Source organism: Columba livia, chromosome 2 (genome assembly GCF_036013475.1).
Source record: "Columba livia isolate bColLiv1 breed racing homer chromosome 2, bColLiv1.pat.W.v2, whole genome shotgun sequence".
In the NCBI taxonomy this organism is placed as follows: domain Eukaryota; kingdom Metazoa; phylum Chordata; class Aves; order Columbiformes; family Columbidae; genus Columba; species Columba livia.
The window spans coordinates 71,973,334-71,990,946 of NC_088603.1; the positions used below are offsets into that span (position 1 = coordinate 71,973,334).

The window sequence follows — 17,613 nt, forward strand, 5'->3', positions numbered from 1 at the left end:
ATGAGTGAATCTTAGTTAGCATCCCATATAAGCAGTCTAGTATTTGGATGAGGAGGAGTGGGCAAACCTTTTTGTGAGTAGTATAATTTTGTTGGGGTGGAGCTCAAAAAAGTACCCCCGGAGCTGCATTCACTAAGGTTTTAGGTGTGATGGGTGCACTTCAGGCTGCCCTGAAGGGGTAAAAAAATATGAAGTGGAAGGATACAGAGATACTGCTCTTAGAAACTGGTAGTGGTTTTGGGAAAGAAGGCAGAGAGCGAAGCGCCCTTTAAACAAGCAGTTCTTAAGCAACTGAGATGCAAGTAACTGAGCCAGACCTGCAGACACCCTCACCAATCAGCATCTTCTGCCTATAACCTGCCAACACTGAGAGTTTCCCAAAAAAGCTGCTGAAGAGGAGAATCCTGGCAGCACCTGGAAATCTTTGAGCCTGTCCAAGTATATGTCTTACAGCAATAAATATGTAGGCAAATGAAGTACTTATGGCATCTGCCTGTGATAGATGCTAACAAGGAAAACTGTAGCTTTAACAAGTATTCAGTGAACAATGTAATCAAACGCATGGAACAGCTTCTGCATAGTAACCAATACTTAGATCGGGACTCCAACCTGGGAGGAAGGCCACAGAGGTGATACAGCAGAGATTCACAAAATCCAGAAAGGCATAGAGAAGGTCAGTGGTGAATCATTACTCACTGTTTCCCACAGTACAAGTCCTAAATGGTATCAAGTGGAAGCATCAAATGGCAAGTTTAGAAGGTTGTTGTTTTCACCTCCCCTCCAACTGCGAAACTCACCACCACCATGTAAAGTATCTGTACAGGTTCAAAAAGCGACTGGACAAGCTCAGGAAAAAGTTTTGTTCATCCTAAATACTGAACCCATATGAAAACCCTTTGGCTCAAGAGATTGCAGAAGCTGCAGATTGCTGGTAGGTTGTACTAGGAAAGCATCAATAACAGGTGGCCTTTTGCCATATTCTGTTTTGATAAGTCCACGTCGACCAGCATCCTGGGCTAGACAGGCTTTTGGTCTGACTTAAGACATAAGTAGGACTCCCTCTAGTTTTCAGTTTTGCAGGAGAAAAATGCAGTATGACTTACTCCACAGGATGAAAAAAACCTTTCGCCACAGATCCAGAGGCATTTCTGTCAGCTTGAAGTGGCATTCCCTGCTCCGAATCCACGTTTCACTGGACAAGCACGTACCAGGAACTGCTCATTCCAGGACAGGGCAGCCCTGAGGAAACACCCCCAGTGCCGCAGCTCCAGCGTGATTCAGGTCAGGGTGATTTTAGAGATGACCATACCACAGCTGTCTTCCCTGTCTGACAGCCAGAGGTTACCACGCTTGCAGCAGAGATGTGTCCGACTCCACAGCCGCCCATAATTGACGTTTTAACTACCACTCAATTCGATTTAAGCACAGTGAACTCTGAAGTGCACCGCTTGGGAGAGGAGGGACACATCCATGCTTCTGCCTTCTCTGCAACACACACCAAGCCCTTCGCCCAGGCTCAGAGCAGAGCAGCAGGATGAGAAACCTCTGGAAAAACTGAAGTCCTTTCTGCAGCAAACACTTTTCTGGGGCCCTCACCTAGGCACTGAGTACAGGCGCACTTACTTCCAGGCCTTTGGGCAGGGATGGTGGTGAGAGGCACGTCTGTGGACCACCTCCAGCAGAAGAGTCCAGCACAGAGCCGACCTCTTGCTGGGACTGCCACAGGCCATATTAACTTGTCGCCTTCAATACGCATCCAGCAGAGTTCAGGTCATGGATTTGTTAGAAGTTCATCACTTATTCAGGCTTTTGTGCGAGAGGTCATTGCTGTCAAACTGTCGGCTTTCACGAGCACAAAAGCTCATGTTAAAATGTAAATACTTACAGGTGTTCCACCAAGCACTCAAGATGAAAGTCAGCAAATATATTAGCCCCAGCCATATTTTACAATGCTGGTAGTACTTGAATGTCATCTGTTTGTGAACCAGGTTTTTATGTGGGTTCATCTGCCTAGACAGGAAGCATGATCTAACAGTGAAGACAGAGGACTGGATTTAGAGCATTTGGGTTCTTTTGCTGCCTCTGTTACTGTCTCCTTCTATGACCTTCAGTAAATAAATTCTTCATGCCACTGTCCCAATTGAAAAGAACGTGAATAGATGCTTACTCGATCCCATACAACTGCTGTGACCCTGTGTAATTTTTCCTAATTACTACAAGAATTCTGGAACGATGTAGGAAATGTTAACCGGACCTGTGAAGTTAACCTGAGTTAACAAAAAGCAAGAGCCTTATACAAGAGCAGAACACCCTCCTCCTCACACGCCTATATTACGCTGGTTTTCAAGACGGAATCTCTGCAGCTTATTATTACACTGGCGTTGATGGTGACAGCATTTTGCAAATTCAGCTTTGCAACAAGGCCAGAGAGGCTGGCTTACCCCTGTCGCCTAGGTTTGTGCACCGCACACCACTTGCAAGCAATTCAGGCACGACTTCTGTGTTGGGGTAACACCACAAGACTAGCAGCAGGACTCTGCTGGCACAGGCCTACTGGGAAAATCAACTCCCCAGCTGTGGGAAGAAGTAAGGCCAGTGGAGACTGCAATCACCATGTCACCCTGGAATCCAGTTTCATGGCCAGTTCAACCTCGTTCTGTGATTGAGCAGCACAGTTCTGGAAAAGCTGGTATCCTCTTCCCTCAGCACTTCCAGCTACACGTCAGATTCTCTCGCGCCTTTCAGAAACTACTGTATTAACCATTACATCGGAAGAAGCGATCTCAGGCCCAAGAGGAACTCGCATTCATTCAGTTTGGTAATTCAGAGGGGTAATTTTACACTGTGCATCCCACGTCACGGAGGTCAGACAGCCCCGCCGCCCTTAACCACGCAGAGGCTCCTGCCGTCAGGGATCCTCGGTATCAACATAGGAGGAAAGGACAGCTTCAGTAAAAGCCATGGGTAATGCGAAGCACCATTCTCTCTGGAACAACACAGGGGAGTGGAAAGGAGCTGCGAACAACTGTGTTCTTCTGATGTGCATTCCCTTCCTCTGCTCAAGCAAGCGCAGGAGTCCAAGCGAGCACACATGACGTGCTCCCCGCAGGATGCCACATCCTGCCGTATTTTATACGGCATCCCAAGGCAAGCCAGACGCTTTCCAAACACAGTATGATGTTTGACAGTATGATCTGTCACAGTGTGACAGGTTCTCAGAGACAACATAGGGGAGAGAGAAGGGAATGGCACTGACAGATTTATCCAACAGCACCAAACTGTTCCTAGCCACACTCCTCTTAAAAGGAAAAAAAACCAAGCAAACAGACACACTGCAGACACACACAAATTTTACAACACGTATTCTTTCTGCTCCTTGCTTTCAGTAACTTGTTCTACTTTTATGAATTTCTCCTAACTCTCACTCACTCATCCAAAACCGTCCCATTCCTATAAAATCAGAGGTCTCTTTTGAAGAGGAGAGAGAAAAAAGAATGACGGGGGTCCTTTTGTGTACTGTTTACTTCTTCAAACCTGCTCCCAGCCCTGCTCCCCCTCGTCCCCCACACGCGGTGCGGCATTTTAAGGAGCGCTGGTTAGGCTGACATCAGTGAGGCTCCGGGGGCCATCCAGGCAGCTGTTCCTGCTCCTGTGTGTGGCTGAGAGCCAAGTCGCTCTGCCTTTTTGGTGATGTTCCCTCCTGCCGGCTACCCCCTCTCCCGCCCACACGTCTGCAGGGTGGGGCGAGGTGGCCACTGGCAGCTTTTACAAGGAAACCTAAGCGAAAAAAAAATATAAAATAATAAAATAAAAAAGAAAAGGTGGCTTTTATTTCCAGCCTCTGGTCAGAAACGCTTAGCAATTTTTTTGACAGCGTGCTGTGGGGTGAAGGAACTGCAGTTTTTCTTCCTGAACAGCCGAGGCCCAAGTTGCCCTTAGGACTTTGTCACCTAGAGGAAGGGAAAAAAAAGCACGTGCTCTGTCCTCCCTCTCCCCATGTGTGGGGATGGCCTGCCAGCATCGGAGACTGGCCCGCAGGCCCCGCTCCGTACAGCTGTTCCCCTATTTTAAAGCAGACCCATTCTCGGAGGCAGCTGTTCTCCAGCCAAATGATGATAGCAGAGCAGCAGAAAGCTCAACCAGAACAACTTGAGAGCACAAAGAGGGTGCGAGACATCTTCCAGATGCAGGCAAGGGGCCACTGCAGCACTTCTTCTTCCCTCTGGTGCTCCCTGCAAGGGCAGGAAACATGGCCGGGGCAGGTGAGGTGCACCAGGGCACCTTTTGGCCCAGGCAGCCCCATGGGCACGGGTTTTAGGCAGCTGGCTGTCTGCAGCCGGTAACCCCGGTGGCAGGGAGCGTCCCTGTGCTGAGCCACAGCCAGATGCGGGGAGTGAAGAGGTGACAGCCAAGCCAACTTCACGTACACCCTCGGAGCCGGCAGCTCAGACCCCATGTCAAGATTAGGAAAGTATGCACACACTGGAGAGAGCACATGAGCTGCTGGAGCGCTTTCGTTTAACTCTTGCAGACACTGCACGTCGAAGGAGTCTGGGTCCACAGCTACGTTTCTTGCCATCTCTCTTCAAAGCCAGCTCTTCTCGGGCCACAAGACCTGCGACATGTGCTGGGGCCGAGCAATACCTGCTCGAGTAGCTCAGGAACTTAAGTCAGCGAGATGAGTTTGAAGCTGCAGCTCACACGGGTTAAAGATTCTGGCTTGTGTCAGGAATACTTTTTCTGAAAGTTAAACGCAGGCCCCAGTCTTGAAACACTTCCCTTAACTTCGCCCATGCCAGTATTTTGACTTAAATGGGACAACCTACTTAAGTAGAATTATATCTCTGTTTAAAGTGTCTGCAGGATCAGTGCTTGGCGTGTTCTAGACTTCCCTCTGACATACACACATATCCCCCCCAGCAAATTTACAAAACACCCTGAGAGCCATCAGGCTAAGCTGTGTTAAGACAAAAAGAAAAGTATAAAGACAATAAACCCTACCACAGCACATTTTAAATGTACATCTGCATATGTTGTAGGATGATTCACCAGGTCAGGGGAAATAGGGATGCCTGAAGGCTATGGCTGGAAGCAAGAGAATGGTCCCTAATAGTTTGTCTGGGCAAAGAGGAGTCTCGAAACCAAGCAGATCTGTACACTGTCGGCACCAGACACACCGGCAATTCTGCCAGTCACTTACAATTCTTTTTTCATTTCACCTCTTCTAAGGGATAAGCATTTAAGTAATGCTAGCAATCCTAAACTGCAAAGAAACCCCCATTTAGCCAAGAAACAAACTCGACCCCTTCCTTTGCTGTACCCAGCACAAAAGCAGCAGATACGAACAGGAGTTTCCCTGTAACAAACCAGTCACATTCATTCAAATCTTCCCGAAGCGTGGCAGGGCAGAACCCATTCCTGTTCCCAGAGCTTATTACAGTAACATGACTAAACACGCTCAGCAGTCCAATGCGATAGGATGCATCCATTTGCTGATGCCAGAGGAAGATGCACGTCTCTTCTACATGGCACTGCTCTCGCAGGCTGCTTTTCAAAAGATGTTTTGAAAAGCGACCTGCTGCGTACATTCTTAACAAGTCATAGTATCACCGGCTGTACAAGTGTTTGACCTCTGCCTGCTATGCACTGTGGACAAAAATCTGACATCAGCTTGTTCCAACCTTAGTAACACCAAACTGCTCCTACAAAGCTGGCTGGAACAGGCTACCGACAACACACTGATAAACTCCCAGATGGACTCCTGGAGTGCTGAAAATGCAACTAGTTTAGTACGTGAGCCCACGTGTTTTAAATTTGGGTTGGTTTAATCCCAGTAAGTAACCCGATTAAAATGGGAGTCTTCTCTGGAGGTCTAATTTCTAGATGTTTCCATTACTCTATATGCTTTCATGTTGTATAAACATAACAAATGATACATAGATCACTGTTTGGATGATTTAGGAATTCAGTTTAAAGCTACAACACAAGTCACTCAAGGCAAGAGAAGTAGATTACTCTGTGAAAGGCAGGAGCCAGCAATTGCACTTCATTTCAGCCTTGGGAAGGTGACGTATTGAGGGGGGGTGACATCTTTCTATTCCCAGTTTCTTCTTCTCATGTCTAAGTTTCAGAACCTTGATATTTGTCATCTTTACATACAGACCGAAAGCAAAAGGGAGAGAGAAGGACATGGTCTGACTGTGATGCTTTAAAACATGTACTAAAGCTAGGAGTGTATTTGCTTCTAAACTAATCAATGTGGATACCTGAACACATGTATATACTCACACCTATACTGCCTAGGGAAAAAAAAAAAAAAAGAAAAAAAAAAGAAAATAAAAGAATCCGTCCCTTGTGTGCAAATTAGGCGTTTATGACAGCTGCCCAAATTCTGCCTTGCAACCAAAGCTGTTTATACGCAGACACCTCAGCAGCAGTAGCACAGGTTCCCAGCATGCCTCAAGCTTGATATCTGGAAAGGCTCTGCTACGGGGTAAGAAGATAGTTATAATTAAACATTTATACTGAGGTAGTGCCGAGCAGGTCAGTTCCACAACGTGTTAGGTGGCTTTTCAAAACTTGGTAATTGAACGCTGATCCCTGCCCCAAAGAGTTTACAGTGTAGGAAATCAAAGCATAACACTTGGCATCTGTATACTGGGAATTAAACAAAGACGACCACCACCAGCTCATTTCTCGGGTCTTCAGACGCGGCAGCTCGTATAAACATCCATTAACAGAAATAGTGGAAATTTTTAAATCAGCAGTCTGGACTTTCATAATCCACATCTGTGCTACTGGGTTGTCCAGCTCTGTTTGAATCACGAGCTGGGACAGGAACTATAGCGTGCAATTTGCACATGCTGCTGGCATCTTCTTGTCCACTGTAAATCATTTTTGGCCCAAATACTCTTTAGCAATCGTTTTGAAAAAGACAGTGAGCACACAAAGGGAAACATTTACTGAAGAGTCAGACAAGTCAGAGAGTGCAGGCACGAGAGAGGCTGTCAATGCACGAGGCCGAAAGTCAGGCAACAGCAGATCCTTCTGCACTGGGTCACCCCATACTCCAGGACAACCCCAGGCAGGCATCAGTACATCTCCTATGCAATACTAGCACACGTCAGTTATCAGGCAGACCACAGCCACATGCAAGTCAGTGGCACTGCGAATCTACTCACCCACATCTTTTCCTGTGGAGATTAAGAGTTACGCAATGGTGTAAATAAAAACTCTGGCCCCAAACACACAGGGGCCATCTCTGCCCCAGATCCATCCTCGGGGAGAATTCTCTACATTCCCCATTTCCTGCAGGGAAGGGCAGGCCTGGGAAGGACAAGTCCTCCTCCCATTCACCAGGGCAAATATACACTAGAAAGTTAAAGTACAGCCTCTAGGATTTAGAAGAAGGATGCAGCAATGGTCCCACTGTTTCAGCGATGCTCAAAATCAGGACAGAAGACAATTTAGTCAAAACAGCCTGTTACATCTCAAATTCAGTTTGCTATTTATCAAGCAATCTCCTGAAACAGATGCACTGACTTTGTAACTACATCTGTTGGAATTTCAAGCACCAGAAAAATACAAAGACACTATTAGTGTTTCAGTTTTTTAAAGTTTCCTGGCACTTTCATGCTACAAATGCTCAAGAGCTTTCAGCTGTATGTACCCCACATAAAATCTTAGTCCAGTGAAGCCTGAAAGAATTTTGCTGTTGATTCAAATGAAGCCACGTTTTCCACTTCTACATACTAGTTACACATCTATTGATTTATTAAACACATAATAGCAACCATACCAGGGCATGATCTGTGTTCACCTTGGCCCACTTAACTGCTCTGTGAACACCTTAACTTTTGTGCATTTAAAATGAATAACTTTACCATTTATTTCTTTTTTTTTTTTTTTTTTCCAAGGGAAAAGGGAACCATGGAAAAATCTCCAGTCACTAGAATTAAAGAGCTTACAAGTTCCAAAAAGCTTTGCAAATACAGATTAGGAATTCCTTCAACTACAGGTAGTGGGGATGCAGAGTTTACAGAATCTACCAGTTCCTTCCGGCAGAGCCTATAATCTGCATGGCTTCCTCCCAAGGTAACTGGCATCCACTCCAAGGTACAGATTGCTTCACCCACCCCTAGAAATTCACCCTCTGTTTAGGTTGAACATGGTGACCACTTCACACTCAGCAAAAGGATGCTGCCATTTACCAGAGAGGAACGGAGACAGAGGATGGAGAAGATTTCTCCCACGGAGAACTGTAGGAAGCACTGATATGAAAATAAATTCGTCACTATTTAAAGAAAAGCACAGTTTCCAACAATAAACTGAGTTTACGCCAGGGAAATAGAGGCACTGTGATACAGCCCTCTTTACCCGTTTGCAACCTGGGGAGTCAGGTTCCTTACAGTTCAAAGATTTCCAGGAGATCTTACCAAGCAGAAAAGCCACCTATCTGCTGTAAAGGCTGGAAGTTGCTCCAAGACTTGTTCCAGAAGCTGCCAAGGACAATAGGTTTGAACTTTACTTGGAAACGTAGTAAGATGTGCTAAGTGACACCTGGCTGGGCCATCTGATAAGGACGAAGAACAAGTGGTACCTGCAGCTGTCAGAAAAACAGACCAAAAGACACCCACCCTTCAAACCAACTAAGTACAAGGCCTAAGTTACATCTCTGTAGAAAAGGACTTGTCATTGCACTCATAGTTCTTCCCCTGGAAAATGACAGTCAAACCTCACCAACGGAAGCCCTTAGTAACCCAGCCACATCTCTTCCACAACCGGCTTCTACCCCACTTCTTGGGCCTTCCATCCAAAAGCATCAGGACGTATAGACAGCAAAATACGTGAGTTGTTCTGCAAGTTATCCGAGTGAACACCAATTCAGGGTACCTTAAGGCTTTTGCAGAGAAGGAGGGGACAAGCAGGCAAGCACATGCATAAGACGCCACAGCCACCTGTTGTCCTCAATACAGAGGTGACTGAATCAACATCAGAAAAAAATGCACCCGTGAATGAAGAACAGCACGCCGGTATTCATGTCCTGGCTGTTTCTCATGTTCTGCAAACACTAAGAGCAATGAGACATCATGAACTCAATTAAATGAAGAAAGTGCATTTTCTGTAACTAAAAGAGGAACTTAAACTAGGCTCTTTCCCCCACCCATAGCTGTGCGTGGTCCAAATTAAAAGTGATGTTTCTCCCTAAAGGAAATACAAGGAAGTACTGCTGTTTATTGGTGCAAAATCCAAAGCAGCTCTATCTTGTCTGAGCCGTAACGTTAGCAGTGTGGAGCATGGCCTGAACACGGGAATGGAATTTATTGCTGTGATGCAAGTGCTCTGAGCAAAGCACTCCCAGGGAGATACACCTGAACACTGACATCACCTGCTGTACGAAACGGGACTAACAAGGGCTCAAGTTAAAGCCAGCTAATCATGCACGATAAAAGCAAAGGCCAGCTACACTTCAACGTGAATATGTTGCTTCCCTCATGTTCAGAAAGGAAGCACATAACTAAACTAACTAAAAAAAGGTTTGTCAACGGCTGATCATCCTCCATTTTCAAAGGATGGATGATGCTGGCCACACATGCCTGAAACACCTATGAGTACATTTGTGCTGTTTCAAGAAAGCACATGCTAACACCTGCTAAAACACCCACCAGGAGATGACATGTGGAAAAGTCTTATATGTATCAGAGGCTGGCACTTCCACTATTAACCACGAAATACATTCATGTTTTAGAACTGAATTGGCAAGTCACTCGGGCACACCAGCATAGAAAATGTCTAAGATGCTTAATGTACATTTTACCCAGAGCGACTTAAAAGTCAAAATGCCATTTTCCAAAGCTGACAGAAATTACACTGGGAATTCACTTGGCCACTGTGTGCAAGCAGTTCTCCCACACTTTTTGAGAGCTCTACACAAGTAACATCCTTCGTGGAAATGGATCTTCAAAGAAACTTCAGACACCAGGATGAGGGAACGTCTTCTTCAAAGGGAAAAAGAAATCTCGAAACCCTGAGATCAAATAAGTAAATAATTAAATAAGATTAAACACAAAACGTTTTTGCTCAGGAAAGTTAGGTGCAGGAAAACAGTGGAATCTGAAAGTTGCATTCCACATGTTTCTTAAGGGAAGATGGGCAAAGGAGATGAAGGAGGTAATCAGGGCCCAAAAGGCCTCCCTCTCTAATGGTTCTTGGAATCCCTATTTTAGTTCAGGAGCCTAACAACGCCCCTGGGGGATTTTGACAACTTTTCTTCTCCCTTGCTGTAGCACCTCTGTGGATGGCTGGGACTCTGCAGGTGAATCCTGTTGTTAAAACAGCTGCCTTTCTCTGCATCTTTAAAGAGGTATTCAGATTCTCTTGGCCTTACTTAGTTGAATCACTCTGAATAAACAGTCTCCACCCACCAACTACTTCTTTTGTGTAAAGCACCTATTCAAAGGCAACCACCTTTATTGATTGCTAGGCTGGCCAACCTGAAAGCTGAAATACCACTATTAAAAAAAAAAAAAAAAAAAAGCAGGATACACCAGAACGCCTGTGTTGTTTCTAAAGGAAGCGCAGGTCCAGGCAGTGCTCAGTTACATCAGGACAATTCCCTTCTGACTGCAAGAGGCTGCTCTAACAGGTTTAACACCAGCACAGCCACGAGCCAAGCGTCCCTTCTTCAAGTGGCTCTTTTTCCTTTAGTCCAGACCATTTTCCTTGTTCTGACCCTTTTCTAGCACAACACAAACACGCCACCCAACAGGAGACCACAGCATATGCCACAGCTAGCAATTATTTGTACTCTTAATATTTCTTAATGAGGCTCTAAATAGCTTTTGTCACCCTGCTCTGAGGGAAGGGGGAGATGCTCTGGTACTGGTGCTCTTCTAAGTCACTGGCCCTCAAATGTTGCAATTCAAACAAAGGGGCAGGGTGGGGTAGAGGGAACACCTTCAGGTGGGAAAAACATCATGACTGGCAGACATCAAAGATAAGCCATCATCAGATTTCTTGCACTGAGGAAGAACAAAGAGCCAATGCTCCTGAAATTCCTGTTCAGAAGTACCCCAGAACAGAGCCAGCACTTCCCACCTCAGCCAACCTCACCTAGTTTCATTTGTAATCAAACACTGATAACCAAACCTGGCCTGGCAAAGTTCTGCAAGTTTCAAGTCCTCGCTGGCTCCACACAAACAGCTAACTTTTCATTGTATCACAGGCACAGCATTTTCAAAGATACCTTAAGTCTTGCCTTTGAAATCAGTGCCTATAAAGATGCTCCTAAATAGGGGTGGTGGGTGCTGCAGCTCCCGTAGGTGCCGGTTTATGTAGGATACTAAAATAAACAAACAAACACAAACAAAACAAAAAAACAAACCACAAACAACACGCACAGAGAAAGGATTCTTCATACACCTCTCCAAAGAAAATCTGCTTTAACGGCTGGACAACCACTTGGCGACTCAGATCTCCCACCTCAAAATAAGAAGCAAACTGTTGCATGGTCTCCAAAAGCGACTTCTTCTCACCCTCAAAGTTTACATCTGCTCCTCAAGACGCTTCCCAGCAAAGCTGCAGGGTACCTGAGCACTCCATCCACGATGAAGCTGTACTCAAAAGAACATGAAGCAGTTCCTGGCCCCTTTCCAAGCTGCAGAATACTCTTGAAAAAATGTATTTTAAAGATGTAATCCCATGACTGACTGTCTTGCTTGAACTCAGAAAGGAGGTAAAAGAAAGATACAGAGCAACAGGCATTCTCACTGGCTTCATGGGAACCATCCTCCTCTACAAACAATTATCTCCCAAGAAAGAAGCTACCACATCCTCAAGGCAGCCGTCTCAAACTGGTCCAGTAACATGGCCCAATAATACACTCATTTTAAAACAGCCTTTATTGCACTGAAAGAAGAAGACATGATTTCACATGTTTTAAGAGTGTACACCTAAAACACAGATTTCCAAACTTAGACATCATTCATCAAAAAGTTAAAAGGGGCTTTTTCTGCACATGCATAGATTACAGACTAACAGGATTTACTTGTTTTCTGCCTGTTCCTGGGGAACCTTTGCAGTTTCTTTTTTCCCAAGACCGTCCCTACAGGCTGCTATCCAACATACATCAGATGCTCTTGGAGCAACAGATAACTCTGGAAGGACATTTGCAAAGGCCACAAATCAAGATTTTGCCAATGCTGGCAAAATTTAGGCATACTGGGGAAGGATGGAATTACTCCTGTATGTGGCTAACTTGAATACTCGACGCAGTCCCCTGGAAAGCTTTATTCATGCATTTAAGGTTTTTGTTGTGTGTGGTTTTTTTTTCCCCCGTATGTTTTACTATCAAAAATAGTATTTTAAGTCAATAAAAATTATTGCCTCTTAAAAAGTGAATCCCTTACAAAAACACTCAGGTTAATTTTAGCATCCTTCTGTTTAGCTGCTTAGCAACACTTATCCTATGACCTTCTAAGCACCACCTACTTTTACAAGGGATAATGAACATAACCAAAGGGATTTATCTATATGTTTTTAATCTATGCAATGTAAGTACATGAACAGTTTTTATTTAAATTAGAAATCCCACTGAGAGCAATACAAACTATTTCTGCTTAAGAAGAAACTTTCACAGGCTAAAGTCAAGCTACTCTTATGATTGCAGTGTGACTTCAGTGCAGGCAAAGTGATAAAATCCTTAAGGACTGAGAAAGGCACTACCAAAGTCAATGTTTGTATGCCTTGGGAAACACTGCACTTGCCTTTGGTACCAAAGCAGATTATGGATATTACTAACAGATGACATTCAGCTTTCCCAGTTTTGGAACTTCAAGAATCTCCTGATGCTCAGAACCAAAAAGAAAAGCCACTTGGTCAGAGGGTCACTGAATACTGTCAAGAGTTAAGAATGGGCATACAACCTGGGTGAGCTGAGTCAGAATAAGATGTTTCACTACACTGAAATACGCAAGCAAATAAAGCTTGAAACATCCAGGTCCGAGTGAAAAAAAAAAACAACAAACAAACAAACAAAACCACAATACCAACGAACAAACAAAAAAACAGAAAACAATCAGCAAACATCTTGTTATACTCTACCTTAATATCAAGCCAAATATATGTATATTCTTCAGGGTCATTAAAAGAAATGTGTAAGGATGGCTACATAACTTGGCATTACTGGTGGACAAACAACAGTTTGATAACTAGGAGCTGCATGGGAAATTAGAGCAGAAGAAAAGTTTACTCAATTGTACTTTAAGGATGGTGTTTTTCCAACTACACAATACGAAGTCAGTTCCAAATACAGCTGCCAGGAGGAGGAGGAAGGTGAAGGAGCAGAAGAGGCCGCACTGAGCCGAGCACAGCTGCCCTGTAGCAACAGAGGAGGCTGGATGTGTCTTTGCCGGCAGGTGAGGGAGAGCCCTGGTCCTCTGATTGATTGGATGATGGATTCATGCTGTTTCTGGGTTTCTAACAAACAAAAGGCCTATTCTTCCCTGGATGTACCCGACTCCCGTTAAGGCTAATAGGCATTATGCAGGCACACCAAGAAAAGACTATATACCCTTAAGTCTTCAAAGAGAAAATTAAAACCTAAAACAAATATGGCTGGCCTGACCCTGAGTCACTGCATCCCTTTCACGCACGCTGACCCTGTGGAAAACAGGAACTGCGGTAACAAAACTCGGTGCTTGTGTCAAAACGACAGACCTCAACGAAAAAACTTCAGCCATCATAACAGCTGTCTACTGTGTGCTGCAAGGGTGACAGGACGGCGTTATTTAGCAACTGCTCCTGTTGTTAATAAGCAATTTTTTTTCCAAGGCACAGGGCTGGAGTCTGTGTTGGAACAGTAAGAAACATCAACTGCATCTGCTGTCTCTCCTACACCACTGCCCCCAAATCACACTGAACTAGACGTTTAACTACTTTCTCAAATAGGTAACCACACTTAATCTTATCTACAACAGAAGACGGGTGAAACAGGGAGTCGGGATCAAAACTGGACGGTTGTGTTTCCCCCCCGCCGGCTTTCCCTCTAGAAATCATTCCAGTGGTTCCTAAGCAGGATGCTGGCTCCTCGGCGGGCAGGACCAGAGCATCAGCTCCGGGCCGGACACCCCGGCGCGGCCGTGGGAGGGCGGCGAGGCGCGGAGGTGCCGGGGCCTCCGCGGGGCACGCAGCCGAGCTGGGAAATGTGCTGAGCCAGGAGAAGCCCTCTCCTCCTCCTCCTGCGCAACCTGGCGAGGATGCCGAGCAGGCGAAGATATTGGAGACCGGGGAAAAAAGTTTAAAAAAATAAAAATAGCAGGGGAAAAAAGAAAAAAAAAAGGCCAGCGTGCGTGCGGAGGGGAGGCGGGGGAGAAGTGCAGGGAGAAGAAGCCAGAGGAAACTTATCTGCGACATGACAAAGTTCAATCCACCGCCCTCCCTCCTCTGCTGAAAAAAAAAGTTGCAGCATCTCGGCGCGCCGCGCTCCCCGGCCCAGCGCGGCCCGACCCGGCTCTGCCCAACAAGAACCGCGCCCGGCCCGGCCCGCGCCCCCCGCACCGCCGGAGGATGGGGAAGGGGGGGGAAGAAGAGGCCAGCCCCATGCATGATGACTGGGCGGGAGGATCTGCCTCGCATCCTCACCGAGGCCCCGCGGAGCCGCCGGGGGGGGTCCCGGCCCGTAGCAACGGCGATGGGGAGCGCAGTCGCCTGAGAGACGGGTCGCGGCTGGCTCCCATCCGCACCGGGCACCGCGGCGCTGGCGGCCCGAAACTTTGTTTTCATCCCAAACACCGCCGCTGCAGGGGGGTGTCCACCGCTTCCCCCGCCAAGACGGAGGGTGAAAGGGGCGAAGGCGGCCACGGACCCCCCCGTTCACCCACCCCCCCACCTCGGATGCTGCCCAGCTCCTTCCTGTAGTGGTGACGCCGCCCGGGCGTCCGTGCCCGCCGCTGGCCCCGCCGCGCAGGGATGTGTCCCTGGCACCGCACAAAGGCAGCGGGACTGGGGGGACCCATGGGGGGCAGCGCAGCCCCCCTCCCCCCCGGCCTGGTTCCCCCGCCACCACCGCGCAGGCCGGCACGGGAAAGGACACGCACGTCCCTACCCCGGGGCGGGGGTAGGTGGAGAAAGAGGAGGAAAGGGGAGAAAATAAAGAAGAAGAGGAGAAAGGAGAGGGGAATGGTACCGGGGTGCCAAGGGCAGGCACGGCCGGTCGGCTCCGCCGAGGGGGGGTAGAGAGGGGCGGAAAGTCAGCGTAGAGATGCGCGGCGCAAGCCTGCTCTACCTGCGAAGAAGGGGCGCCTTCATCCCAACTTCCCAGCTCCGGCTCGGCCCTCCCGGCCGGGAAAAGCGGGCAGGGGCCGCCGCGGGACCCGCTACCACCGCCGGCAGGAAAATAAGCCCGAAGGAAAAGTTAAAAGGCAAGCGGCTGCGGGCTCGGGAGACGGGGGCGAGCCGGGCTAGAAGATGTTGCTTCCTCGCAGCCCCATCCAAATTGTGGCGGTGGCTGGTTAAAAATAAACTTTGCAGCAGGAGGGGGGGATGATCTGGCCGGATTCCTGAGCTCAGACGGTTTAATATGGATGAGCATCAGGTCCTGAAGGCAAAACGCCGCGGCTGGTGCTGCTGGTTGGTAGAAAGTCTGCAACAGAGAAGGGGAAAAAAAAAAAAAAAAAAAAAAAAAACAGGAGCCGCGGAGGGAGGAGAGGAGAGGAGAGGGAGGAGCGGGGGAAGGGAAAAGGGAGGCTGCACGAACTCATCATCATCTCCACCGCTGCCAGCCAAACTTTTTTTCCTCTTTTTTTTTTTTAAAGGAAACTTTTTCCTCCCCCCCCACAACAAGCATTTCATTTTTTAAAGAAGTCGCAAGACCAGCCGACACGCTGCAACGTCCTGACCCCCGCGCCTGCCCCCTCCCAGAAGTTTATTTTTCCTCCTCTTTCTTCCCCCCCCCTCGCTTAAGAAAAAAAAAATCCCTCCGGAGTTAAGGCACGCTCCTGCCCTTTGTGAGGGAGCGCGGCGGCCGAGCAGCGCCGCGGTACTTACGCCGGACTTTGCTGGGGCTGGGCTGCTTGCGCCGCGACATGCCGGGAGGATGGGCCGCCGGGGGGGCGCGGGGGCGCGCCGTGGGGGGAGCGCGCACGGGAGGGAGCTGCAAACTTGTTCCGGAAAAAGGAATCAAAATGGCGTTTCTGTGGATGTGCAAAGTTCATCAACTCCGCGCTAACTTCCCGTCCTCCGCGCCTCCCTGGAGGGGAGAGATGGGCACGGTTAGGGACCCCGCCGCGCCGCGCTCCGCGGGCGCCCCCGCCCCCTGCCCGCCCCCGCGCTGCCCCGCGCACCCTGATAAGGAGACACATCACGTGTCGCTCGGGCTCCTCTCCCGGGGACGCGCTACCGCGGCGGCAGCAGCAGCAGCCTGTTGCAAACAGCATCTCTATCTCGCCCTCGTCGCGGGGAGGGAGGGAGGGGCGGCTCTAAGGAGAGAACTCGGCACAACTTTACCCCCCACCTCCCTCCTTCGCCCGCCCCGCCGCGCACCGGCAGCGCAGCAGCGGGATGTCCCGAAGCGGGAGGGGGGAGTGGGGGGGAGCCACCAGGTGCCACGCGGCGCCCCGCGCCGTCCCGCCGCTCCGCCGGGCGGGCCTCGGCGGCCGCACTCCGAACCGGGTGTCCGGGTGTCGCCCCCCCGGCAGCCGGCGGCCGTGCGCGGCCGCGCAGCGCGCACGGGGCTGGAGCGCATCCGGAGCCGGAGGTGCCGCGCTGCCGGCTTTGGGGAGTCATCGGGGCTCTCCGCTGGCCGTGGAAGTGTCTGTGCATCTTCCTCCTGCTCCTCCTGCCAGCCCGGCGCCTCACCAGGTACAGCAGCTGCAGGCAGGAGTCGGCTGCTCCGTGTGCAGAAGTCAGCTTCTGGTTTTGTTCGGGTTTTTTTATTGTTGTTTTTGTTTCTGGGTTTTTTGGTGTGTGTGGGGGGGGTGTTTTTTGGTTTTTGTTTTTTTTTTTCCCTCAGAAAACTTTCCTCTTTATGCGTTTTGAATCCCAGCTGGCGTCAGTCATCCATCCGGCTGGCGAAACCTGAAGGACGTGAAGTTTTACAGCACCTGGAACATCAGCAGAGGAACAAGAGGTCCAAATACTGTGTCTAACCAAAGGCAGGGTCTGGATGTTTGCAAATACACGTGGTTACAAAGTGCACAGGCGTTGCGTATGGCGCTGCACGTATGGTACTTCCCATCGCTTTCACTACAGTGGAAGTTCAAGGATGTAGAAGACTCAACAAGTGATGGAGAGGTGTTCAGAATCATTTCACTTCAGTATTGGTTTAGAGTTGTGTGACAAATAACTACAGAAAAACAGAATATCTGGGAATACTTCATTCTGAAAGCTCCATTGAAAAAAAAAAAAGAAGAAAGGCAAAACTTCTTGAAAGGAGGGCCATAATGAGCATAGGAAGAACCAGTTTACACTTTAAGGGAATTGTTATTTACGCTATTTCTAAAGCAACTAAAACTAGGCCTTTTAAAGCTGTTACTGGTGAGATGGAACCTGAAGTCACAGGCTGTTTTTTAAAGAAACAAAGTCTTGGCCTGTAGGCAAAAGGCTTGTACCAGCTTA

General features: G+C 48.2%; 1 protein-coding gene across 9 annotated transcripts in view; it reads right to left on the reverse strand.

The window, feature by feature from the left end:
* RREB1 (ras responsive element binding protein 1) overlaps positions 1-16,273 on the reverse strand; it is a 126,336-nt gene extending 110,063 nt beyond the window's left edge. For 2 of the 9 annotated variants that reach the window (XM_065052459.1, XM_065052463.1), the window contains exon 1: positions 16,045-16,273. Coding sequence is in view for 2 of the 9 variants with exons in the window: in XM_065052458.1 (XP_064908530.1) it covers positions 16,045-16,084 (40 nt within the window). In the remaining 7 variants the exon portion in view is untranslated. Of the gene's footprint in view, positions 1-15,283; positions 15,648-16,044 lie in introns of those variants that run through there. The other 7 variants (XM_065052458.1, XM_065052467.1, XM_065052461.1 and 4 more) reach the window with 5 other exon arrangements.
* Positions 16,274-17,613: the final 1,340 nt, after the last annotated feature.